At 43.9% G+C, this 27,339-nt stretch overlaps 1 protein-coding gene across 3 annotated transcripts in view; it reads right to left on the reverse strand.

Moving 5' to 3' along the window:
- CXADR (CXADR cell adhesion molecule) overlaps nt 1–27,339 on the reverse strand; it is a 74,685-nt gene that overhangs the window by 14,736 nt on the left and 32,610 nt on the right. For 2 of the 3 annotated variants that reach the window (XM_075335068.1, XM_075335067.1), the window contains exons 2-7: nt 23,080–23,246; nt 12,449–12,647; nt 10,668–10,823; nt 9,804–9,926; nt 9,350–9,488; nt 8,350–8,548 (exon numbers count right to left, since the gene is read on the reverse strand). In XM_075335068.1, coding sequence (XP_075191183.1) covers nt 8,350–8,548; nt 9,350–9,488; nt 9,804–9,926; nt 10,668–10,823; nt 12,449–12,647; nt 23,080–23,246 — 983 coding nt within the window. Of the gene's footprint in view, nt 1–5,577; nt 8,549–9,349; nt 9,489–9,803; nt 9,927–10,667; nt 10,824–12,448; nt 12,648–23,079; nt 23,247–27,339 lie in introns of those variants that run through there. The other variant, XM_075335066.1, reaches the window with a different exon arrangement.

Consider the following 27,339-nt stretch of genomic DNA (forward strand, 5'->3'; position numbering starts at 1 on the left):
GTGCGGCCGTCCCTAGCGTAGAGCCTGTAGCCAACATAGAAGTTGGCCCAGTTTTCCAGGAACCCAAAAACCCTCCTTCCTACACCAATTCCCGAGCCACTTATTTAGCTCCCTAATCTCCCGCTGCCTCCCTGGCGTGGCACATGGTATAGGCAGTATTTCAGAAAATATAATCTTAGGAGGTCCTTGACTTCAGATAACAGCCGAGTTCCCGGAAATAATCTTTAAAGGTAACCAGTCACCAGATTTGGTGACTATAAGCTGCGGCCACCACCAGTGGGTTCTTATATACAGCATGTTAGAATGCTGTGTACACAGCGGCCTGGGCTCTTATAAAGTCATTTTTACACTCTATAATACTTACCTAAATGGTTGGTACGGTGCAGATGGGTCATATGGGGTCTTGCGGCGCCTCCTCTTTCAGCCATCTTTGTCCTTCTGAAGCCTGTGTGCATGATGCGTCCTACCTCATTCACACAGATAGGCATTGAGGTCCTGCGCAGGCGCACTTTGATCTCTCCTGAGCACGGCAGATCAAAGTATTGTACTGTGCATGAGCAGGACCTCAATGCCGGCAAGTGTGTATGACGTAGCACGCGTCATGCACCCAGGCTTCAGAAGAAGGTGGACAAAGATGGCCGTAAGAGGAGGCGCCGCACCCGGTGAACGGAGACACCCATCTGCACCACACCGACCGTTTAAGTCATTTTTACACTCTACACAGCATGTTAGAATGCTGTATATAAGAGCCCACTGGTGGTGGACACAGCTTATACGCCCCAAATCTGGTGACCGGTTCCCTTTAAGGACTTTCCACCTACCTCTAACTTTGTCATTTGTGCCCATGTAAACCATGACCGCTGGGTCCTCACCAGCTCCTCCCAGTAATCTGTCATCCCGATCCGCGATGTGCCGAACTCAAGCGCCAGGAAGACAACACATGGTTCAGTGATTCTGTCTGTGACAGATTGCCCTATCTGTTCCCCTAATAATGGAGTCCCTCACAGTACCTGTCTTGCCTGTCCGGTACTCCTGTTTCCCCTCCGAATTTTCCCCCCCTGGCTGTCAGAGGACATGTCTTGCTGCAGCAGTGCTACTTCTGTGCTGACACCCACCTCACCTGACAACTTGTTGGGGTGTGCCAGATCAGGACTAGCCTCCTTTGCACCCCACCTTTTAATTGTGACCCAGCTCACTGCCTCACGGTCCTGCAGCTACATACTATGACCCTCCTCCACATCTACCCCAGCGAGCAGCAAACTCCTTTCCATATTGTCAATGGATGTCCATGTTGCCAGCTGCTCATTTAGTACCTGGGCTTCCAAATGCACAACGTGCACACATCTCACACAGCAGTGTGCACCCTCAGACGGCTGTTCAAGGATTGCATCCATGTGACAAGATGTACACTGGATGGCATTGTCAAATTGAGCACATTTTCCTAATGGGGATTTCACAAGACAGAAATAAAGCAATTCGGTACAAGCGACTCCCTTCTAATCGCCCTGAATTCAATGTCACGGAATCACAAGCCACACACTTATTCCAAACCACACCTAGAACAAATCACACTCACCTGCTCTTTCACACTCGCAATGGAGGATGCGTTAAATAGTTCCATATTCCCTTAGCTGCAATACAACCTAGGACTCACTGCAATACTTATTTGACATCATGGTTATTCAGGGTAATCCATGTCATCCATAATGCCACCTCTACTGGCGCTGCAGGGGAACTGAACACTTGCTGCCAAGTTCACAGATTACATCTTATTGTTAGGGAGTTCCAGTACAGACAGTGCAGGCAGGTAAACAGCTAAAGTGTGCTCATCATTTCGGATAGATTTTTGCAATATGCCGTCAATTGAGGAATAAAACTTTCTGGTCATTCCATGACTTGTATCCTGCCTTTATCACCAGTTTCCCCTTCTTCGGACTCCATCTCTAATTTTTAGTCGTCTCTTAGCTAGTGGGTGGAGAATGGCTATCATGTCATCTCCCATACACAGCACATAAAGGAATTCCTGTTCTCCAGTCTTGCAGCAGCAGCAGCATGGACGACCTACATCCAGCAAATGTTCAGAAGCAGCAGCAGCATGGACGACCTACATCCAGCAAATGCTCAGAAGCAGCAGCAGCATGGACGACCTACATCCAGCAAATGTTCAGAAGCAGCAGCAGCATGGACGACCTACATCCAGCAAATGTTCAGAAGCAGCAGCATAGACGACATACATCCAGCAAATGTTCAGAAGCAGCAGCAGCATGGACGACATACATCCAGCAAATTTTCAGAAGCAGCAGCAGCATGGACGACATACATCCAGCAAATGTTCAGAAGCAGCAGCATGGACGACCTACATCTAGCAAATGTTCAGAAGCAGCATGGACCACATACATCCAGCAAATGTTCAGAAGCAGCAGCAGCAGCATGGACGACATACATCCAGCAAATGTTCAGAAGCAGCAGCAGCAGCATGGACGACATACATCCAGCAAATGTTCAGAAGCAGCAGCATGGACGACATACATCCAGCAAATGTTCAGAAGCAGCAGCAGCATGGACAACATACATCCAGCAAATGTTCAGAAGCAGCAGCATGGACGACATACATCCAGCAAATGTTCAGAAGCAGCAGCAGCATGGACAACATACATCCAAATGTTCAGAAGCAGCAGCATGGACAACATACATCCAGCAGTTTAGCTGTAATTCCCTGCTCTGTGAAATAAAACACTTACTAGAAATCTGTAGAACAATCAGACTTTGATTTAGCCTCTTTTTCTCCACTCTACTGTTTCCTCCCTCTTTTTTGTCTTTAATGGACAGCTGTAATGTGATCAGTGAGCTGACCCTGCATATTGATTTGACCAAGAAGGATTGTAGCCATTCTTCAGAGAGAAGGATGAGTTGAGGAAGCAGGATGTGGAGAAGTGGCTCATAGATGGAGAAAGACTACAAATTCTCAAATGAGATTTTTTTTTATATTTACTTGTACTATTTTCTATGCAGTTTGCTGATTATATTGAATAAATATAAAAAAAAAAATAAAATAACCCCTTCAGTCAGAACTATTACACTAAAAATAAGAACTCAAGCTCCCTTCTGAGCCGCTTCTACTGCAATGGTGGGGACAACATTAAACTGAGGCCAGAATCATAAAGTCTTAGAAGACACGGCTGCTGCCATAGCTTATGGCACATACACATATGGATCGTGCCAACCAGTATGACCCCAACAGGAAGAACTGTGATTGATAGAGTGAAGAAACAAAAAGATAGACATGAAGACCCCGGTTAGTGTTCTCATCCCCCATAAAGTGTGAAATCATAGACACAAGGCTGAAGAGACACATCCGGATTATACCAATTTTTATTTTAAAAAGTACAATTTCACAAAACTATGGAAAAACAAAAAACTTTACACGTTTGAAAGCCCTTAGTGTACATTAAAAAATAATAATAAAAAGCAACACAAAGGTGTTACTCAAATTCATTAGGAAAGATGTATAAAAAAGGAGAGACGGCCGTCGGGGTCTGCCAGATCTGCTGAAGGAAGCCAGAAAATCCTCCTAGAGAAACTGGGAGCGGACCTTAAAGGGAATCTCCACCTTGTACCATCAGCTTGTTCTTTGGTCCACATGTCTGTAGACTCGTTCCTGAACCTATCTTTACAGGGGCCAGAACCAACCTTTTCTGATACAGAGTTACAAACCCCCTGGGCTGAACGGTAAAGGGGTTGTTTGGACAATCGTTAAACTTTACATGTGGCAGTGAATGAGTTAAACGCATATTCATCTGCCCTAACCCCTGTGGATCCCCGCACAGTCTGCGCAAGGATGGGAAGCAATGATGTACTATTCATCTGCTCTAACCCATGTGGATCCCGCACAGTCTGCGCAAGGACAGGAAACAATGATGTACCAATCTTCAGCCACCTAACTGCTGAAGCCTAATTGGCTGCAGTGGTCAGGATTCTGGAACTGCTGTAGCTAATCACAGGCCTACAAGGTGAAGAGACTGAAGAACAAGACGTTATCGCTTCCTGTCCTGGTACAGACTCCCGAAGTTGCTCGGATCCACAGGGGTTGGTTCAGGTGATTATGCCCAATTATGATGAAATTGCCACCTTAAAATTTTGCGAAGAGGCTGAGCAACCCCTTTAATATTCACAAGCTATTCATAGCAATCACAGAATAAGTTACCAATACAAGACTGGTTGGGGGTCTGACCACACCCGCACCAATCAACTGGTTGAAATGGCTGTGGTGCATTAGTGACGGCTCCCTGCACCGTCTAGTGGCCATATATGGTACTGCAGCACTCCCCATTTAAAACAAATGAGAGCTGCAGTAGTGTCCGAGGCCACAACATAGGGAGCTGTCCAATTTCTGGCACCTCACAGCCCTTTCAAGCAGCTGATCGATGGAGGTGCTGGCATTTGGACTCCACCCAATCGGATAGTGATAACTTTAAGGCAAATTCTAGGAAATCCCCTTTAAGTGGTAAAATAGTGGCAACCTGCAGCAGCTAGAGCGGTGAGAGGAGAAGGCGGCTACTACAATAAAGCAGTAAGCTACTAATCTTACTAGTCAGAGCTGCTGCAAAGTTATTTAACTGTGTGCAGAGGGTTTGGTGCTATGTATCAGAAAAAGATTTGCTATTTAATGGTGGATATTCTCTTTAAGGTGAGGTCCACACACTGCAGTGGGGGTCATTTTCCAATTTGTGAAAACTGAGGGGAAAAAGAAGCCTCATAAAAAAGAAATACAAGGCTTTCAAAATATATATATAGAAGTAAGAGATGGTGACCCAGCTGCAATCTGTAGACCCGGCCGTCATGGCGAAGACAAGCAGAGTATCACAGCGGCTGCTTGTGATCGCATCATTTTATATTTACACAATTACTTTGGGAATTTAGCGATCAGATCTTAAGAGAAAAATCAGACAAGAATCAATTTCACTTCATTTTTTGTTTTTTTTTCTTTTAAATATCCAAATAAATTTACAACTGGAGAAATATTTGTAACAGAAAATTGTTAGGACTGAGAAACAGCAAAAATCAGACAAAACATTTACCCCAATTACACTTCAGAGTGTTTGGCACAGTCCATCAGAGCAGATACACAAAACCAAATTATTGTGAAGCGGATCCATCCTTTACTTCTAGTGGTGAAATGTATGTATGATAACCAGGGGACAGACGATTGATAGCTTTAAAGGGGAGAAATAAGGAATTAAGTGGGGGAATAGGTGACACCTAGACACCCTCCATGTCGGGGGTGGACCCAGAGGCCACCTAGTCCCTTCTCTCCATGTCAAGAGCAGACCGGGAGGTCACTTAGTCCCTCTTCCATGTCGTGGGCAGACCCAGAGGCCACTTAGGCTACTTTCACACTGCGTTTTGCCTTACGTTTAGTGGTCCCATGGGGGCATCCATCCGAACCGCACCTCCCCCACACCGCAAAACGTGTTTCGGACGCATGCGCCGACAGGGCCATTGACTGTAATGGAGCAGACTACGTTAGCGTGTGCTCTGTCTTGCACTATTTTCGGGCACATACGTTTTCTGCAGGCGGACACCTGAACGTAGTCTACTACGTTTTAGTGTCCGCCTTCATCAGAAAACGTATATTCCCGAAAATGGTACAAAACAGAGCACACGCTAACGTAGTCATTACATTCAATGGCCCTGTGCGCATGCGTCCGAAACACGTTTTGAGGTGTGGGATAGGGGCGGATCGGAAGGATGCCCCGACGGGACCACTAAAAGTAAGGCAAAACGCAATGTGAAAGGGGCCTAAGTCATCCCTGCCTCCATGTCAGGGGCGAACTCAGAGGCCATCTAGTCTCCTTCCCTCCTACATGTCAGGTGTGGATCCAGAGGCCACCTAGTCCACCTCCCCCCCCCATCCATGTTGTAGGCAGACCCAGAGGCCACCTAATCCCCCCTCCATGTCGTGGGTGGACCCAGAGGCCACCTAGTCCCCCCCCCTAGATGTCGTGGGTGGACCCAGAGGCAATCTAGCAACCCACCTTAAGGTAATGGGCAGACCCAGAGGCCACCTAGCAACCCCCTCCAAGTCGGGGGTAGACCCAGTGGTCTCCTAGTCCCCCTTCCATGTCAAGGGTGAAAACAGAGATTACACCTGTAACTACACTACTGACTGAAGAAGCAATCTACCTCCAAAAATTTATTTTTTAAATTTCTCTCCTTCCTGATCTCTCATGTTTCTCCTTTGATCCAGCTAGTCTAGGATGTAGTAATTCTATACAACCAAAACATGAAGAGACAAGGGTATCCTGCTCTCATCCTACATGTGACATGCTGGTCACCATTGCGACCAGTAATGAACTGTGGGGATCCAGCCCAGCTGGAATAGGAAGTGCAGACACCAGTGGGGTAACCCACACAGCGTTAAAGTTGGGCCTGGAAAAATAAGTGGATTTAGGTGTGCTTTTTCATTATACCCCACACCAGTTTCGGAGAGAACTACCCCTTTATAGAGGTCTCCATTTTTTGCAACAATTATTTCACTCTTGTCCATGGGTCATGTCTAGTATTGCTTCTTCTACGCCCATTTTCTAGACAACTTGGTACCCCGGCAAAGACAAATGCCCGTTTTCTAAACCTAACTGTAAATTTTTAAAGGGTCTTAGAATTGCCGCCCAAACGTTTGGTAGGAGATTTCAGAATTTAACGATGAACTGTGCCAAAAAGAGCAGGAAAATAAACTCAAGCCGTCGTCATACTCAAAACCATGCGATGGTTGGAGCCAATTAAGGTCCTATTATATGAACAGAGTGCAGACATTAAAATTTCGTGGGTATGAAAACGGCTTTACACAAAAAAAGACAAGTAATCAGCGAGGTGAGCTCCCATCTTGAAGACTGTGCCTTCACTTCATATAAAAGCACCTTTAGAAAAGTCAAATGTAGGCACGAGCGTGGTCACAAGGTTACATTCCTGCATTAGGGTCATTATGATAAAGGCACCATCTTAGGGAGCAGATCTGCAGCAGACGTATAACTGGGTATATATACACTAAGCCAACCTTTGTAGTGGCGCTTCCTAAAAAATCTGTGGTGGTAGTGGGAACACCCAGACCATGGGCACTATTTACAGACTCATGTACAACTTTAAATATGTAAAAGGGACCCACTGGCCTTCACTACTGGCAGAATGAACGCAAAACTTTGGACCAAATGGTCAATAAACGTAATCAGAAGAAAAATGGTCACCTCAAAAGACCATGATTCGGGAAGAACATGACGTACTGGTCAGGATGGAAGAGGCCACCACCATTTCTGTAGAAATCCAACTAAACTTGGCAAATAATGTCAACACATCTATCGTAGAGCGTTATTGGAGGTCTCCAACCTAAACCACAACTGCACTTTTTGACATCAACATATACAAGGTTACCAGTTTGTTTGACAGTAATGGAAACTACACACTGAGCAATAGACCATAAATGACCTAGGGAGCCCAAAACTTTGTACGTCCAACTAAAGTAGACTTCATGCCATCATTCATAGTCCAAGGACGGACCACGATGTAAGGACTGGTCACGCATCTCCTGACCTGTACACAGCCAGATAGGCTTAGAAGAGACAAATTCAAGCGAGACCGTAAACGACAGATTTGTGAAGCCGGCCTAAGAAGGGGGCCAACCTGTTATAATAGTTGCTCCCTTTCTGGTGGTTGAGCCAGAAAGAAATAAAAACTTTAATGTCGGGATTTCTTACGACACCACAGAAGACTTTACTGACCACTTAACTGTCAGCAACGAAGCAAAATAAATAAGAACGCAATGCGCATCGTCCCTGCACTAACACGTCACACTATAGACAAAGACTAGAATCATGTTTTGTACACTACAAAGGCAAAATTATACAACTATACATAAAAATGCTAATACTCCACTGGTAACTCCCATGAGAGAAATCAGAAATCTAGGACAAACTGACCGGTTTCTCAACTCTGTGGCCCGACCCTCATTAGACCTGAAATTGGTTCAGTGAATTTCCTAACTGCAAAAAAAACAAAAACAAAAAAAACCTAAAAACGACATTAACTCCATGTGATATAAAAGTGAGTCATAAATGTGCAGAACCAGCCGTGTGACTGCAGATAAAGAGCCGATATGTCTCTCCATAACAGTCCAGCGAGAGGAGTCCGTCTGGAATGTGGGGGAAGGAACATGACCGATAAAAAAAATGTCTATGGAACGCCCTTGATAAGCGCTAATTCATGAGATCGGGAGACTTAAACTATCGAGCCATCCTTGTTTTGTGCTGGGATCATGACAGGGATGGCTCCCATTCTACTAAGATTAGGACCAGCTACCTTGGGCGGGACGTAGTTTGGCGCTTGGCTTGGTGGTTTCTCCATCTCCTCACTGGGTACGTGGTTGTATCGACCCTTGGAGTAACCATCCATATTCGATGGGGACAGAGAACCCAACGACGAGTGGTTGCTTCCTATGTTGCTTCCTATGTAGCTACGTGCTGTTGAAGTTCGGCTTTTGGGGGGTGCCACGTCTTCTCTGTAAAAGGAGGAAGAAAAAAAAAATATATATATTTCCGATTTACAATCTGTGATGCAATTTTTACATTAGCAGCTCATTCATTATAGGATTACAGTATAATAGGATATAGCTTAAAGGGGTTTTCTGGTTGATAAAACCTATCATAATACTCAATTAAAAGGTCAGTACCCCTCATCTATTAGCCGTAAATCATTATCTCCTCTCACCCTCCCCCCAGCAGTCATCTTGACTGCTGGGGGGGGGGGGGGGGGGGGGGGGGAGGGTAGAGGAGATATTGACTGCTCTGGGGGGAGAAAGGAAGTGGAGATAATGACTTCTGGGCGGGAGGGGGTGTGTAAATAATGACAGCGGGGGGAGGGGGTGTGTAAATAATGACAGCGGGGGGAGGGGGTGTAGAGATTACAGCTGGGGGAGGGGTGTGGAGATAATGACTGCTGGTGGGGAATAGGGGGGGATGAGAAGATAATGATTGCTGGTGTGGAGGGGGGAGAAAAGATAATGACTGCTGGGGAGGAGGGGGAGAGGTGATAATCCTTCCCCCCCCAGCACTCATCAAGTAACTATGTTATTAGAGCTACAAATGTCACAAATTTATGGATTTTTCAAGAAGTGACACCAGGAGATATTTTTATTTTTTTACGAATTACACACACACACACACACACACACACACACACACACACACACACACACAGTTGGCCACCACTGCCCTACAGGGACTTCATTCATTTGTTTCTGGATACATTTCATACGTTGCCCTCGCAGATAATGGGGGGGCTCACGGGTCACAACACTTACCTGATTTCATGCTGTATCTCTTTCTCATACTTTTTCTCCTTTTGTTTTCTGCAGCAGAAAAAGATCAAAACTCCTAATACAATAAGGAATAATAACGTCCCGATGATGGCTCCGGCGATGATCCCTGCCGTATTGGAAGCTGGGGAAAGCAGAGCAGACAGATCATGAAACGTACGATTTATCACCTTGTGTCTCAGCCATGTAATCCTCTGTTCACACGCTATAGGGGTAAACCTCTTTCCAACTCTGCATTGGATGCATTTCATGCCGACATATGGTGGTCTTTAGCCAAATCCACTTAATATCTGAGACAAAGCTGCTATGAGGCGACACATTTGGTCTGCGCATAGTGAAATAATGGTTGAAGTCACAACTCAGCACCCAAAATCTGGAGGAGGATGGGCACAGCTACATTAGAATTCAGAAAGGTATCACAAAGCCAGAGAATACTCACGAGGCACGACTTTCAGGATTACGAGGCATTCGTCGGAGCCAACTCTGTTTTTGGATGTGCATCTGTATGTCCCGCTGTACTCCTGAGAAGCATTCTTGATATGGAGAACGCCTACAGTAACATCTAAATGAAGCAAAAAACTAATCACATCAAGATCTTTCCATACAAGTAGTTATTTCTGTTTTAGGGTCATAAATTTGAGAAAATGTTCTATGGCAGGACAGGACTTTAATTTTGAATGGGGAGTGTAATAAAATGTCTTGTCTCCTTTTCATGTCAATTTATTTATTTTTTTTAGGGAGAGAAAAATCAAACACATTAGCATAAAATATATATTTATATTTTATATATTATATTAATATATATATATTTATTTTATATGATATTATAATATATAGATATATATATATATATATATATATATAATATATATATATATGATATATTACATTACTATATATATTTATTTTATATGATATTATATTACTATATTTTTATTTTATATATTATATTACTATATTTTATATATTACATTACTATATATATTTTATATTATATATTATATTACATTACTATATATATTTATTTTATATTATATATATTATATTACTATATATATTTATTTTATATGATAATATTACTATATTTATTTTATATATATTACTATATTTTATATATTATAATATAATTATATATATATTAAAAAAAAATAAAAAAAAACAACACTGCTCATCGCTAGCAAAAACTGACCAGTAAAAGAAAAAAAGGTGAAAGACAAACTAAAGTGATCGCGATTAGTAGGAATGGAAATTAGACACAAATGGAAACGACAACATAAAAGCCCTCATAAATGGCAGTACTTACCGACTGTTGCAGTGGTCGGCAGCTTCTCCTGACCACTGATTTTCTGCCAGGTGTACGTGAGCGGGGAGGACCCTTCCACGGCATTACACTTCAGGTTAAGATCCTTCCCGATCTCCTGCTTTCCATCAATGAAGCACCGCGTCTTTGCAGGTCTGACTGTCAAAATACAGTATGGATAATCACACCATCAAATCGGATATTGATGATCCAACAACTCACCGTGCCTCAACGCTGAAGGTGACACCCGCAGACATCAGTGCAGGGCCGTTGACTAATAGGAAGGTCTCACCGCTGCTGTTGGGTGGTTGAGTGAGTTTTATCAAGACTAATCCATTCAGTCTACTGCGCTTGAGAAACCTAATCCAACACTAGTATTTGTTTTTTTTCTCCCCAACTCGTAGCTTGTAACCCTATGAATAACTGAATTTAAATATTTTTTATACTTTTTTTATTATAAATATAATATAGATTTAAATTCATTTTTTTAGTTAGTAAAAGCTTGATGAAATGGGGGGCGATTTGGGGGCAGATCTTGGAGAGCATATAGCATTTACAAGAATTTACTTGAATATAGTGGTAATGGCACAAATTTTTTTTGCAATGGCCCAAATGTCACAGCCAGGTTTTAGCCTGAAGAGACTGGTCCAGTCAGCCACGTATGTGTTTAAGCCAAGGTTATCAGGCTCCACTCCCACATCCAGACGTGAACGGGGCTGGTGATGTACAGATATCCGCCGAGTGCACAAGCAGCAGGTCATGGTGTAGCTGTCCTATCAGGTACATATTTGCAGATTTCACCTTGCTGGCCTTGAAATGAGAAGAGCCCTTCTGGTTTAATGATCATCTCCCATATATTACGTTATCAACAGTCACTTTATGGCTGGGTTTCCATGTTTAGTTTTGTGTCTGCAGCAAGGATTGCAAGAGGGGGAAGAAATCCAATTCATAGAGTCTTGATCAAAAGTCTGCTAGGATACGATCCACACAAATTATTTAAAAAGGACCACAAAAACCTATCCAGAACGTACATACTGATGACCAATCTGTAGGATAAGGTGCCGTCCTCGAAAACCTACTACTACCTATTACCTATGAAAAAAGGGGGCAGCACCAAGCAGCGGCCACAAAATAACGGAAGGGGCGCTTCTGTTCCTCCCCGTACATCACTTCTATCCAAAAATAGCCGGAGGTAATAACAGCTGATCAGTCCGTCACTCCTCAGTTATCGATGACCTACCCTACGGATCCAGATAGGTCATCAAGATACAAATCCTGATCAACCCCTTCAATGAATCTTTGGTAAAAAATTTGAACAGTCTCTGAATTCAATACGACCTGAAGAATATATCCGTTGCTAAACCCAGAGTATTGACTTTCCGTACTCTCCCCGTGGGAACACAACAATACGACCCTGAAACCCACCATCAGTGCCTCTGCAAAACATTAGGTGCCCCATTTTCCCAGCATACGGCTTCTATTTTACTACTGGGGCCTCACCATCCTTAGCCTGGAGAGTTCTGGGCTTTACAATTTATGGACAATTAAAAATCTGTTCATCTCTTTAGCTTTCATTTACCTCTGTAGACCATAATACCATCAAAATAAGCCAGACCCCGATAACACAGAACATTGTGAAACCAGAGATTCCTACAGCCGCAGCGGTCTGAGCTTCTTCTGGGGTTAAAGTTGTCCCTCAGCTGCACGTCAGCGACAGCTAGGGGGCGCCGCTCAATTTTTGTAGTGTTGTCTCCCATTTTGAGAAGTAGAGAGAGATTACTTACTATAGACGTTCAGCATCACTTTCTTGTTCTGGGAGCCTGGCATTTTCTTCACTTTGCACTGATAAGTGCCGGTATCCGATTCTTTTAGGTTGGAGATAATTATGGAAGCGTCGCCATCTTCAGGCGTAGAAGACACAAAATCCACTCTGCCCTTCAGAGGCCCATCCTGAGGATATGGTTTTCCATTAAAAGCAATTATCTAATGTATAAAAAAAAAATATAAAAAGGAAACCACTTATTATACGACAACACAAGGCCTATAAATATATGAAAAATAGACATGACACTAATCAAATTTATTAAGGGCTACATAAATAAATCTTAATAACCAATCGATAAACCAAATGTTTATTAACAATTCATAACCATAATCCATAAAACCAGTCCGCCAGCGAAGCGGACGACTTTTCCCAAATGCCAAGGACTACCAGGCCTTGGCCCACCCCCACTAATAATCATCACAGCCATTTTTGCAATGCAAATTTTGAAGTCCCAAATTGAAGATGTCTAAACCAACATCTGAAAGATGGACTAAATCCTCCCGGTAAAGGCCACTCAAAAACCCCTCCAGGTCGACATGTCTATGTTGACCCATTCAAAAATTGGCAAAAATCTTTCCATACTTCAGTTTATCCTTTTCCGAATTTGCTCCCTAAACCTCAACCTACCACAATTCCACTGTAAACGGGGAATGACTTCGGAAAAGATTATACCCGCTTGAGGAAACCAAGTCCGAATGATCGATAAATCACTTCACATAGCTGCAATTAAATCCAAAGTCTTCACTTTCCCAATGTCCTTCCCACCCAAATGCAAAATGATCAAATTAGGAGAGGGCCACAGAGTTTTTCAACATGACACTTCTTTCATCAATCCATCCCATTCCCCTAACACTGTACCATAATACATTAAAATGTTCCATATTGATAGCTAACTTGTCTCCATAACACCTCCCTGACGCTCTTCTCTTGGCCCAAAAATGTAAGAATGTCGCACTACCCAAATGACAATGGGACCTAAAATAAAGAGAAATATGATGAACATTTACACTAATAAGTTCGGATGGACAAATTTTATAACGCTTGGATTCCCATCTACCAATACCCTTGATTTTGCTTGCTGATAACCCCCTTCTAGCTGCTTCTGTAGCTGCCCGTATACGAAGTGAATGGGAGGATAACCTGAGATGCCCCAAATTCAGCTCACGCAAGCACTTTTTAAAAACCGAATTGAAGTGAAAAACAGTTATCGAACTTCCATCCTGAGAGTAAGAACGCCCCATCAGATGACTGTCTAATTTGTAGTCAACTGTTGACATTTGTTGTCCCTCACCTACTGTATCCTCACCTATCCCTTGTAAACTGTGAGCCCTCGTGGGCAGGGACCTCTATCCTCCTGTACCAGTCTGTGCCTTGTATTGTTTATGATTATTGTACTTGTCCCCATTATGTATACCCCTATGTAAAGCGCCATGGAATAATTGGCACTATAATAAATAATAATTTGATATAGGACAACCGAATTCTTCATCCTAAATAACCTGACCTGCGTCCCTAAGCCCTCTTGGTCGGACTTTGACCTCCTAACAAAAATAACCAACGATTTATTATTAATGGAGACATCTGAAAACCTCAATCCAGACAACCTGGTCTTACTCACAGAAACTAATTTGCTAATCCTAAAAGATCTGAAGTACGCTAAAACAAACGCCACTCTAAAGACTGTTGACTAAAACATTAAAACTAACAGAGGGCAACATATTCCACAATACCATCAATAAGTCAACTGCAATAGGCCTATGGTTATCTGGTATCCACATATTTCTCCTAAAGGGTACTTCTCACATAGCGAGATCGCTGCTGAGTAACAGGTTTTGCGACATACCAGTGACCTCATCAGCAATCTCGCTGTGTGTGAAACTAAGCAGCGACCTGGCCCCTGCTATGAAATCACTGATCGTTACACACTGTTCTGGTTCATTTTTTGGTCGCCGGGCTCCCGCAGGGCAGGACGTATCGCTGTGTTTGACGCTGTGCGACAGGGTCCCAATCACCACCGAGATCGTTATACAGGTCACTACTGCGACCTCTATCGTTACTGCGTCGTTGGTAAGATCTGACTGTGTGACATCTCACCAGCGACCTCCCAGCGACTTACCAGCGATCCTGACCAGGAAGTATCGTGGTCGGAATTGCTGGTACGTCGTTTAGTGTGACCTTTCAGTGCCTGATGAACAGGGAAAAAACTTAATGACAAAAAAACGTGTAGCTTCAAGAAAAACGATACACCCAAAAAATATGTTAGAGACCAAACCTACAGCTAAATTCTTCCTTATCAAAAATTCCAAGAAACCGAGCGCCAATCTCACATTGCTCTAAAAACAATCAGCTTTGCATAGAGCACAAAAATTTTGCCATTATAACCATGCGGCCGAATTTCTGGCCCATGTTGAATCAGCCACAGACCTCTTAATGACCGAAGGGATTAATCCATCACTACACTCCATAAATTCTTTGGGCAAAGACTTTCAAGAGGAATTCCAAGGAAAGTGTATGTATCCGCTCACCTGTGGTATGAAGGAGACCAATGCTTTCCCAGACACGTGCAAGGATAAACCAGCTGGCAATCTTGTAAGGAGACTTTTCCAAAAAATCCAGCACCGAATCAAGGAAATATATTAAAAATATGACGTTTATTGAAACATATTAAAAGTCCAATTAGGGTCCAGAGCAGGGAAACGGAGAGGACGCGTTTCGAACTGTATAGTTCTTAGTCTGTCTCGACAGACTAAGAACTATACAGTTCGAAACGCGTCCTCTCCGTTTCCCTGCTCTGGACCCTAATTGGACTTTTAATATGTTTCAATAAACGTCATATTTTTAATATATTTCCTTGATTCGGTGCTGGATTTTTTGGAAAAGTTTCAAGAGGAATTGCCTTTGGTATAATACGAAGAAGATCCTCTTGATCCTGCCGAGAAAGCATTATCCACCACATTACTCCTACCTGACACAAACCGCGCTTCAACCCAAATGTTATGCTTAAGGCATGATAAAACTAAATACCTCAATCTTAATTCCGTAACAACATCAAGCTGACATAGTATTAATGGAAAACACCAGATTCTTACTATCCGATAACACTAAAATCCTCTGATTTGCCAACTTAACACCCCAAACCTCAATTAAAACCAAAACTGGGAAGACATAGCTACGACAATACCCATACCACCGTTAACCTTCCAAGAATCATGCCAAAAATCCAGTAAAAATTCACATTGACAAAAATCACCAAAACCAGACCTATGACGACCAAAACACAACTGCAACTCATCGGAATTCCTAAATTCCTGTTGCCAAACTGTTCTACTATTAAACTTCCTGCAAAAATAAAGCCACATAAACAAGCTGCTGGGACAAACGAATATACAAACCTGGTGACGAGACGCCTTTAATGGCCTCATAACCGTCTAGAAAAGACCATCCCCATACGAAAAATCCGTAAACTAAAATTCAAAAACCCTAACAGTGACTCGCAGGTTCTTCAGAGTTGTCTTTTTCCTGCCAATCATGCTCAAAAGCGGTTTCTAACTTAACGACTTTCTCTTGAGGCAACCTACAATCCATCCTATTAAGAGTCAATGCTAATGCCCAAAAATTCCAAACACTGACAGGGCAAAGTTGTCATCTCCTCCGCAATAGGAATACCAAACAAACACATTAACTCCCGAAATGTAACGAATAACCTTAAGCAATCCTCAGACTCCGCCTCACCAAACAAAAAAAATTATCTAAATAACGTAATACTTTGCCCCTACCACTTTCAACCTCAACTACCCAATGCAAAGCTGATGAAAAAGGTTCAAAGTAAAACCAGGAAAGAAAACCCATCGGGAGGCATTGATCAAAAAAATAATGCTCTCTAAACTGAAAACCCAGGGAATTGAAACCCAATGGATTTACTGGTAACAATCTGAACACTGATTGTATTCAGATTTCGCCATTAAAGCCCCTATACCTGCTTCCCTTAATAAATCTACACCTTCATCAAATGAGGAGTACTTAAAAAACTACATTAGGGTTGATCTCATCAGTCAAAGAACCACATCTTGGGAAAGATAAATGGTGAATTAAATGAAAACTACCCTTCTTAGGAACTAACCCAAGAGGAGAAAGCCTCAAATTCATGAACGGGGGATTAATATAAGGGCCAGCTACACTTCCTACCTGAATCTCCTTTAACACTTTAGAAGCTACCACGGATTCAAACTCCCTCACTGAAGGTAGATTCTCCACCCAAACACACCCTGGCCCTTTAAATTCAGGAACAAAAAAGCAGTTCTCAAAACCATCAAAAATTAAATTAGCCTTCTGTCTGTCTGAGTAGCGTCCTAACCATCCCAGCAGGTTTTGTAATATCACTGGCGTCACCTCTTTTAAAATTGGATTCCTTAGTGTTGTGTTGCTGTTGTGCACCTTGGTTCTGTTTTTTGAAACATTTGAAGACGGCATGATTGCCCCCGCCGAAGGAGCACTCGTGCCTAAATCCGCAGTTAGGCTAGTTTCACACTTGCGGTTTTTTCCTTCAGTCGCAAGCCGCCGTTTTGGAAGACAGCGAAATCAGTTAATGGATTCCGCTGCTTCCCATAGACTTGTATGGACGACACATTGCGACTGATGGTCCTGCGTTGCATCCACCGGGCGGAAAGAACGCAGCATGTAGCGTTTTTCTGCGCTTCCCTGAACGTCAAAAAACGCAATGAGCTGGATTCCGTCGGCGTCCGTCATTTTTATAATGGAAGCCTATGGTGGCGGAATCAGTCATTTGACGGATTCCTGTGACTGATCCTTTTAACACAAACTGCGCATGCTCAGTTGAGTAATTGTTGGGGGAAAAAAAGCTACAACGAATTCAGTTTTGCAGTATTCGTGGCATCAGTTGTGCCACTATATGCAACGCATCCGTTACATCCGTCACACAACGCAATGCGATGGATGCCGCACAACGCAAGTGTGAAACTAGCCTTAGATGAAAATTTACATGTCGACTCGTTGAATGCGAAACCCAAACCTCTTTTTACATTAGAATTATTTGGAGTCAATCTATTACGATCACTCCTTTGAGGAAGCATAAGATTCAGCCAAAGACCGACGTTTTTTTGGCCCCATTGTGTATTCCGGTGGATGGCTAACATTTTCCGAAAACTCTTGTCATAATTCAGCCATACAATTCCACCAAAACTGCAAAGAGCTTCCAAAATGCTATCCAGGTGTTGAAAAAGACCCGAACAGACCACTGGATTCTTGTCACCAAACACTGAAGAAAAAATACAGAATGCTTACAGGCAGTTATGAAAAGATTTAGGGGCACCCTTCATTTTATCATCCAAGCCTGTCTTCTCGTCCTTCTTAATAATATCTCTATTAGACGGAAGCAGTGTAAACAAAAAAATAAAATCCCATTTATAAATCTTTTCTTTAACTAGCTGCGGCAAATGAAACCCTACGGGGGGACAAGTCACATGTCAAAGCCTCTTTAAATAGCCAGGCAGTGACTGACTCCTTACTACCAATAATGCCTGTACCACTCTCCCTAGCCACTGCCCTCCTGCTAACATTTCACCTATTACCTTCATTACTAATGGTTCTAAGCTACAAGAGAGGGCCTGCAAACGAGACCGAAAAGGGGACATTGAGCATCTCCCCCCTTTCCTCTGCGATCCTCGGCCCTATTCTGGATGTCTAGCCTCCTCAGCAGAGCTGTGCCTCCGGTTCTTGTAACTGGCTTCAGCTGGCACAGGAATTTGGACCAGGGGGATCCAGTCACTCTTCTGGCCTGCGGAAAGATCCTCACCGGCAAGGCCCTGGTCCTGCCAGGGTTTTCAAATACCTATGTCACGCTGAGCTTTTACAGCGGCGCCAACTAGATGACATGCTCTTCCTGGCTACATTACTCGGCGCAGGATGATGACGCGCCTCGGCAATCAAGATAGGCGGGGACCCTTCAGCGTCAGCACTGGCTCTGTCCTCTCGCGATGCAGTCGGAGGTACACTGACGCTAGGACCATCTTCTTTCCGGGATCTCAGCTGTCAGCGCTGCCATCTCTTCTGGAGCGGTAAGCTGGGTAACCGCGGCGTTGCTTTCTATGGATTCTTGCACTTTTGCTGGCTGACTACACTCCTCCAGGCATTGTCTTAGCCAGGCTTCGCTGCAGTCTTCACTCGCCCTCTTCATCAGCTCCCGCAGCAGGCTCTCCATCAGCTGTTATTGATCTTCAAAATTGACAGCCAGCTGATGGAAAGTTGCTTCAATTTAAACACAAATTTCCCACACTTTCTAACAGCTGACCAATCAGCTGATAGAAAAAAAATGTGCGTGCAAAACTGGAATATAACAGTTTTGACCAGACTCCGTTATCAAATATTAAACCCTTCATACACCAAATCTTTATTAACCCTTCACAACCTTTATTCAATAATAAATAACCATCTCCATAAAACCAACCATAAGGCCTGTGCCATCCCGTGTTCGCACGGCATACTAGATACTGTGCTCTGAACAGACAGACAATTGCATGGATTCACCTAGATAAGTGACCCTCAACCGTTAGTTAATTAGTCTGTCTGGCCCCAACAATGTAATTCTCGTCTCTTCACTCATTTTCAACAAATTCAAGTGTGGACCGGAAAGGAGGAGGGCAGACAGGCAGGTTGGTGACTGCAATAGCAGAGGCCACATCATGGAATAATACAGTTCTGAGCAGAGAACAATGTAGCTTTTCTCACCTCCGATTGAGAACTAGACATCAGCTTGTGAAGTTTAGATTATAATTTATGCCAAAAATAAGGGTACGTGCCCACAATCAGGACTCGCGGCGTCCTGGACTCAACGGGTCCTGACCTGTGGGGCTGCGAGACTCCTCCGCAGGAGACCACAGCTACTTGCACCCACAATCAGGGTTTGGGGCGATGCAGTCTCTCGCTTGTGTTTTGCATGCGTCCTGCGTCCCCAGCACAATCTTCTCTTTCCTACTCACCGATCAGCTGCACAGCTGTCACAGAGCTCCAGCGGCTTTTCCTCTTTTGAAAATGGCTGCCACTCATTCAATCTGGTATTCCCTGCTTCCCCCACCCACCAGCGCCCATGATTGGTTGCAGCCAAGCACACCCCCACACTGAGTGACAGCTGTCTAACTGCAACCAAATCACAGCCGCCGGCGGGCGGGTCTATATCGTGCAGTAAAATAAAAAATTTAAAAAAAAAATTTTGATACCAGCCAAGATAAAGCCACACGGCTGAAGGCTGGTATTGTCAGGATGGGGAGTGCCACCTTAACAATATCAGCCAGCAACTGCCCGGAATTGCTGCATCCATTAGATGCAACAGTCCCGGGACTCTACCCGGCTCATACCGAATTGCCCTGGTGCGGTGGCAATCAGGGTAATAAAGGAGTTAAGTCCTAAGGTTAATCATGGCAGGCGTCTCCCCGAGTTACCATCCATGATTAACCTGTATGTGAAAGTAAATAAACATACACAATGAAAAATCCTTTATTTGGAATAAAAGACAAAAAAAAACCCCCCTAATTTACCTCTTTATTAATCCTCAAACACCCATCCAGGTCAGAAGTAATCCACACGACGCTTTCAGCTCTGCTACATGAAGCTGACAGGGAGCACCGTAGAACACTACCGCTGTCAGCTCCACGCAGCAACTGAAGTGAGCTGCGCTGTCACCGGAGACTTCACTAAGGTAGTGCCTGCGTGTGATCTCTCTCCTTTCTCTCAACTGACACATCATCTGATCGCTTTGCCTTCCAGCAAACCGATCAGATGATATTGGATCCGGATTAGACGACGTGGGACCCTTGACCCAGGATTACTGTGGAGGGGGGTTCTTTATTTCAATAAAGATGGAGTCACTAATTGTGTTGTGTTTTATTTCTAATAAAAATATTTTTCTGTGTGTTGTGTTTTTTTAATTTATCTGTACTAGAAATTCATGGTGGCCATGTCTAATATTGGCGTGACACCATGAATTTCGGGCTTAGGGCCAGTTGATAATATACAGCTAGCCCTAACCCCATTATTACCCAGTGAGCCACCCGTCACCAGGGCAGCTGGAAGAGTTGGATGAAAGCGCCATTTTCTGGGGAGGCTGTGGACTGCAATTCGCTGCGGGGGTGCCCAGAAAGCTTGGGCACCCTGCGCTGCGGATTCCAATCCCCAGCTGCCTAGTTGTACCTGGCTGGACACACAAATTGGGCGAAGCCCACGTCTTTTTTTTTTTTTTTTTGTTATAATTATTTCATGAAATTCATAAAATAAAAAAAAAAAGGCATCCCTACATTTTTGGTTCCCAGCCGAGTACAAATAGGCTGCTAGGGGCATGCCGTAGCTGCCTGCTGTACCTGGCTAGCATACAAAAATATGGCGAAGCCCACACAATTTTTTTTGGGAGGGGAGGGGGGGTGGGGGGGGGCAAAAAAACTCCTGCATAAAGTCCTGGATGGAGTATGCTGAGCCTTGTAGTTTTGTAGTTCTGCAGCTGCTGTCTGCTCTCCTGTATACACTAGTGGATGGAGCATGCTGAGCCTTGTAGGTCTGCAGCTGTCTGCTCTCCTGTATACACTAGTGGAGAATGAAGAACATATTGAGGGAGGAAATTACAGACTTTTTTTCAACAATCTTTAAAAACACAAATTTAAAAAGTTATTTAAAAGACCACCAATCCCAACCCCCCCCTCCCCCACGTTATAACTAGCTCATCTCTTGATGAGCGAGCATGCTCACCACTGTTTGTTAGGCCTAAGACACACGTCATGAAAATTGGTCCGAGTGGAATGCGATAAAACATCGCATTCCACTCAGACCAATATTAGCCTATGTGCCAGTACACACAAGCGATTATTTTCACGGCCCCAATCGGCCCAAGAAAACAATCGCAGTATGTAATGCAAGACTTTCTCACCCCATATACTTGAATGGGTACGAGAAAGATCGCACTGCACTTGCGGTACACCGGTGTAACGCGAGTGCAGTGAGAGAAGGGTAATAGCCGGCTACGGAGGAGAGAGGGAGATAAATCCCTCCCTCTCCTCCTCAGCGCCGCCCCCCCCCACCTCAGCACTGGTCGGCCCCCACAGCTGAGGTCCGATCGCATGATCGGACCTCAGTTGCAGTGACACTCGGCTCCTGCTGTGCTTCCAGCGTGAGCCGAGTGTCATTCGAGGATCGCATTAGTCCCAGTGTAGCCTCGGCCTTACTCAGAGTTCTGCTGAGTATGTGTTTGGCTGTGTCCATCCGTGAACGACTACAACACACAGGATCGCTTCGCTGCTTGATGTGAGATTCACTTGCAGTCTCTGAATGCCTCTCACTGGGGCTGAAACATTTTCGGAATTACTGTATCAAAAAAAAAAAAAAAACTGCTCTCCCTACCCCCTGAAAATGCTCTGTTTATGGCTGGCTCTGTGTGTGCGGACAACCGGACTGCCCAATCGTGGACTTCCATTATACTCCTCTCTCGAGTGGAGAACTTTCAGAGCATCTGACATGCTCGACTCAAGTTCCCGAGCGTGGTAGTACATGCTCATCACTAGTGATCACATATTACAAAAAAAAACACAAATGCGGGATTATACATTCGGCTGCCAGCTGATTGGGAGGGATGGGTGCTGGGAACACTGCTGTTCTACTGATTACTTATCCCAAAGATAATTCATCAATATTGAAGTAGTTGAAAATCACTTTACTTTTAAGAATTCAGTTTAAAAATATCCTCACATCGCCCACAACACCCTCTGCCCTTCATCTATTCAATGAACATGTACGACTGCATTTCCAGACACCACTGAATTGAGATCAGCAGCGAGGCCAATATTCCCCAGCAAAACCATCTATTTGCTTGGTGTCTCAAAGGATCTCGGATTAAAACGGTTGTCTATGCGGAGACTACAATCTTAAGGCTTGTACATTTTTCTGTGGTTTGGAGGAGCCCTCCTTTCCTTATTATATTATTTTTTATTATTATAGCGCCATTTATTCCATGGCGCTTTACATGTGAAAGAGGGTATACGTACAACAATTATTAACAGTACAAAACAGACTGGTATAGGAGGAGAGAGGACCCTGCCCACGAGGGCTCACAGTCTACAGGGAATGGGTGATGGTACAATAGGTGAGGACTGAGCTGGTTGCGCAGTTGTCTACTGGACTGAGGGCTATTGTAGGTTGTAGGCTTGTTGGAAGAGGTGGGTCTTGAGGTTCCTCTTGAAGCTTTCATCAGACTGAATCATAAAATTAACCTCCACGGGATGGAATAGTGTGTCCTCACCCCAGGATATTATAAACTACATTATACTGTAAAGAGCATATGTGAAGCAATTAGTAAGGATGCCACATACATCCAAGATAGTTCCAACCCATACGAGAAGATCCATCCCCTAAAGAATCGCATGGTTAGACTGCCCAAGCTTGCTCATTTACCAGTTTGAGGATAAGAGACACCAGGAAACCTCTGGGTAAAACAACCAATGTGGAAAGCTTCTTTACAACATATGGGGCATCATTCTTGTGATTATTTTGGGGTGACCACAGTGTGCAGGAGACAACCACTCTTCACATACGTACCATTTGATCGGCTTGTTGGGCATCAGGAGCCACCAGGAACCACTCAATGTCCAATGTTCCTGTATCTTCAATTGCTAACGTGAACTTGCAATCCAAAACCATTTTCTCTCCTTGGATCCCTTCATACTTCTTGTCTGATGGTAGGAGCTCCAGAGCGTTCAAAAAGGCTGAAAAGACAAACAAAAGACCTTAGAGGTAATAAAAAAAAAAAACAAAAAAAAAAGCACACAAAAGGATGGACTTCTGTTAAATCAACAAAACTTTAATCACTTTCCCACTGAAGTTAATTTTTGTTACCATTTCTTCGTGCTCATTTATTCCTCACTTTCCTCCAGGAGCCTTAACTATTTTTCTTTTAATTTTTAGAGTAAAAAAAATAAAATTGAAGCGTGCAAGAAAAAAAAAAAAAAAAAAAAAGAAGAAATTTGTTTTTTGTCATAATTTCCCAAGCACCTTAACACTTACATTTTTCTGTCAATGGATCTCCTTGAAGGCTTTGCCTTTTGTGTATTATGTATCATGTTTTGATCACTTTTTAGTACAAACATTTTTAAGGAATGTAAAAGAAAAAAAAACAAAAAAACACAAAAACAAAAACTAAAAATGTAATCCTGGAGTTTATTTTAATTTTTTTTTTAGTGTGCTCTTTACGGGTTAATTTCATTTTGATATATATGACTTTCACATGAAAAAATATTCTTGTGTCATGCTTTATTTTTAAACAAGGGAAAAGGAGTATTATGAATGCTTACCGGTATATTGTTAGTCTTATGAGCTTTTTAACTGTTACGGTCATTTAAAAAAGCAGTGACTGGAGAAAGCTCAAGTCGCTGCTGTTCAGGCAGATGTTACACAAAGCTGACATTTGCTGGCTCAGCTCCTGAGCCTGCTCCATAGGTCGGGGCCACTCAGGGACTAATGCGATCCTCGCATGACTCGGCTCATGCTGGAAGCACAGCAGGAGCAGAGTGTCGTGCGAGTGTCACTGCGACTGAGGTCTGATCATGCGATCGGACCTCAGCGGGGGAGGGCCGGCGCAGCAGAGGGGAGGGATGGCAAAGCAGAGGGGAGGGATTTATCTCCCTCTCTCCTCCGTTGCCAGCTATTGCCATTCTCGCCCTGCACTCGCGGAACACCGGTGTACCGCGAGTGTAGTGCGATTTTTCTCTTGCCCCATACACTTGAATGGGTGCGAGAGAAACAAGGATCGCATTACAATTGTTTTCTCGGTTCGATTGGGCCAACAAAATAATTGCTCATGGGAGCTGACAGAGGCCAATATTGGTCCGAGTGGAATGCAATGTTTTATCGCACTCCACTCGGTCCGATTTTCATGCCGTGTGGCTTAGGCCATACACAGAGACTCCACGTGTAATATACATTTACATCACATGTAAGGAAGGGATTTAAGAAGTTAACCAGGTTGGACAATCGTTACCTTATAAAATGGACCTTTGTCAATAAGCTGATCCCTGAAGAGAAACTCATCAACTACAATCTGTAAGCAACCTGGAAGCATCAAATTTTGTCGCAGCACCTTGTGACATGCAATGTCTTCTATGAAGTAATAATTCCTTATCAGGGTAAAGTAAAAAAAAATTGGTTTTTGCAAAACAACCCCTAAAAGTCCCACTGACAATACCATATCCGCAGAATATGTCAAATCCTCACATTGTTAGGGGTTCTACCTCAGGGATTGTAGGTCAGACAAGGACAGGGCGAGGAGAACAAGGTGGCCTTTATCCACACTGCTTACGTTAAGAGTTTCAGTTTTCCCATAAATAAAAGTTGACAGAATAGGGAATAACTAACCAACTTCTGGGGGTCTAACCCCAGCATACACAATAATGAGGCTCTGCAGAGCCCTGACTGAATGGAGCAGATGTCTATCATCTCTACCTCCACTCCTTTGTCTATGGGACTGCCGGAGGAAGCAGAGTGCATTGCTTTGCCATTACAAAAGACACTTAATGGTGGGGAGCTCCCCAGCCAGTCTCTGCTGGAGGAGACCCCAATAACACTTAAAGCAGCTACTACTAATTGGTGTCACTAGACAGAGGAGAGTTCATTGGAAACAATTGCATTACCAGGCAGCACTACTGGGCCGATTATATTCTATAGAGAACACCAAGGATAAACAATACCCTCCCATTTTTATACTCACCCAGATTTTGAAATTACAGATATAGAGGGAGCCACACATGTAGAGTCACATGTTTATTCCCAACAATACGCACCAGGCCACTAGTCAAGGGTATCTGATTCTTGAGGAAGGGGACCGGTAACGCCCCCTAAACGCACGTCGGATATTGCTCAGTTCACTTTTTTCGGTGAAGACCTAATTGTCTGGTCTACCTTGGACCTTGTAACCTGCATTTTGTTTAACGGGTGGACACCCAAGCAGTTAAACGGAGGAATCCTGCTCCAGCAAAGACTTGGTTTCTTTGACCCTCGGCACGTAATAGTGCCCTGTCAGCCCTGGTACCTCCGGGCTTGAAGATTTCGTACAGGGCAGATCTGCACTAAGCTAATTCCATCCAGGCAGAAGAAAAGCTAAATCGCGCTGGGACCATACTATACGGAGCTCCTCTGTCCGGTATTTCTTCAGGTAACCTGCACTGGGGATCTGTCACGGGTTCCCGGTGTACTGTTACATTCCTGCTATACTCCCTGCCAGGAGTGCGAAAAGTTTAAAATTACCAAGGGCTCCTGATTTGTGGGGAGCGCGTGGCTTGCAATAAAGACTGCAATACGTGGAGGAGTTACAGCCTCTGTAAAATTATACTTACACTACTGATGAGATATCACGGACTGGTACTGTTAGTACATGCCTTGAATAGACCTTTGAAGCAATCACCCAGAGGGGGGATTGCATGATCGTATTAAGAACTTATTGTAATTTCACATTTTAAGCAATTGACTGTGGTTGCCGCCGGCCGGGGCGCCACGTTTTTTTTAGACTTTGTTCACTTGTCAGTTATAATAGCAAATTACACCTGTGTATATATACTTACAAGTTATTTGTGAAATTTGTTCATGTTATTGTCTTAATTTTTTAGAATAAGGATAGCAATAAATATAATTATACCCTTACCTGCCCTGCTGTCAGCCCCTCTCCCCCAGCTCAGAGTGGTCATGTGCCAATCCTGCCGTGATTTAGCAGCTTCCTGTGATTTCATGTCAACAGGGGCAGGACCATGTTGCCGTCCTGCTGGGCGGGTACCGTGCGTTGCGTGGAGTCCCTGTCCCCTCTTCCCCGACCCTCCCACATATCAGAGGCAGCAGCTGATGCATCTGAGGAAGCTGGAGAGCTGCATACAGAGCTCGCGTCTGAGCAGCGCCCGAGAATCTGTCAGCTGCGGCCCCTGCACCGGCAGCGTTCATCAAGGGGGTTGCAGGTGATCAGCCACCAACCAGAGGCAGCAGCTGATCACTGGAGAAGCTGCATAGAGAACTCGTTCTGCACAGCGCCTGGGAATCTGTCCTCTAATATAAAGCGCTGTGAGAAGCAGGACACCGAAGGAACCAGGACAGGTGAGAAGAATTTGTCTGATTTTGTGTGTGAAGTATGGCAGAATAGGGGACACTACTACATGACGCAGGAGCAGGAAAGGGGCCATTACTATAGGATGAACATGATGGGCACAAGGATGGGGCACAGTACTATAGCATGGGCACAAGGATGGGGCACAGTACTATAGCATGGGCACAAGGATGGGGCACATTACAGGTTGGGGGCATTACTATACGATGAGCACAAGGATGGGCACATTACTACATTATATGTGCCCATATTGTGCTGTCCTAGAGGTCTATGCTGAGCAAAATACTGACAGCCAATGGCTGGGCAGGGGGCGGGGCTGGACACTGAGGCCGGGCGGTGCCAGCTCTGACTGAGGTTTGGCAACCAAGGATAGCAACAAGTCACGTTTGCTTGAGCTACATGTAAACAAAGCTGCAAAGATAAAGGGATAATTCAAGAGGAACAAAAAGGAAAAAAAAAAATATAGGGATGATTTATATGACAATACTGCAGAGTTTAGCTTAAAACATTTTTTTTAGAGTGTATGTCGGACAACTCTAAGTTATCCAGAGAAGAATTACACCTGGTAAAGAAAGTAGAGTCTTCCTTTATACGGGGAGTTTAGAATTCACAAGAAGTTCTAGGGCCGCCTCCATATATTTCTAAATTCTATAGACTGTACATTGATGCGCTATTCCTAAAAGTCAATGTAGTCACCACATTCTTGGGATCCGTAT

This window comes from Anomaloglossus baeobatrachus, chromosome 2 (assembly GCF_048569485.1).
Source record: "Anomaloglossus baeobatrachus isolate aAnoBae1 chromosome 2, aAnoBae1.hap1, whole genome shotgun sequence".
Lineage (NCBI taxonomy): Eukaryota > Metazoa > Chordata > Amphibia > Anura > Aromobatidae > Anomaloglossus > Anomaloglossus baeobatrachus.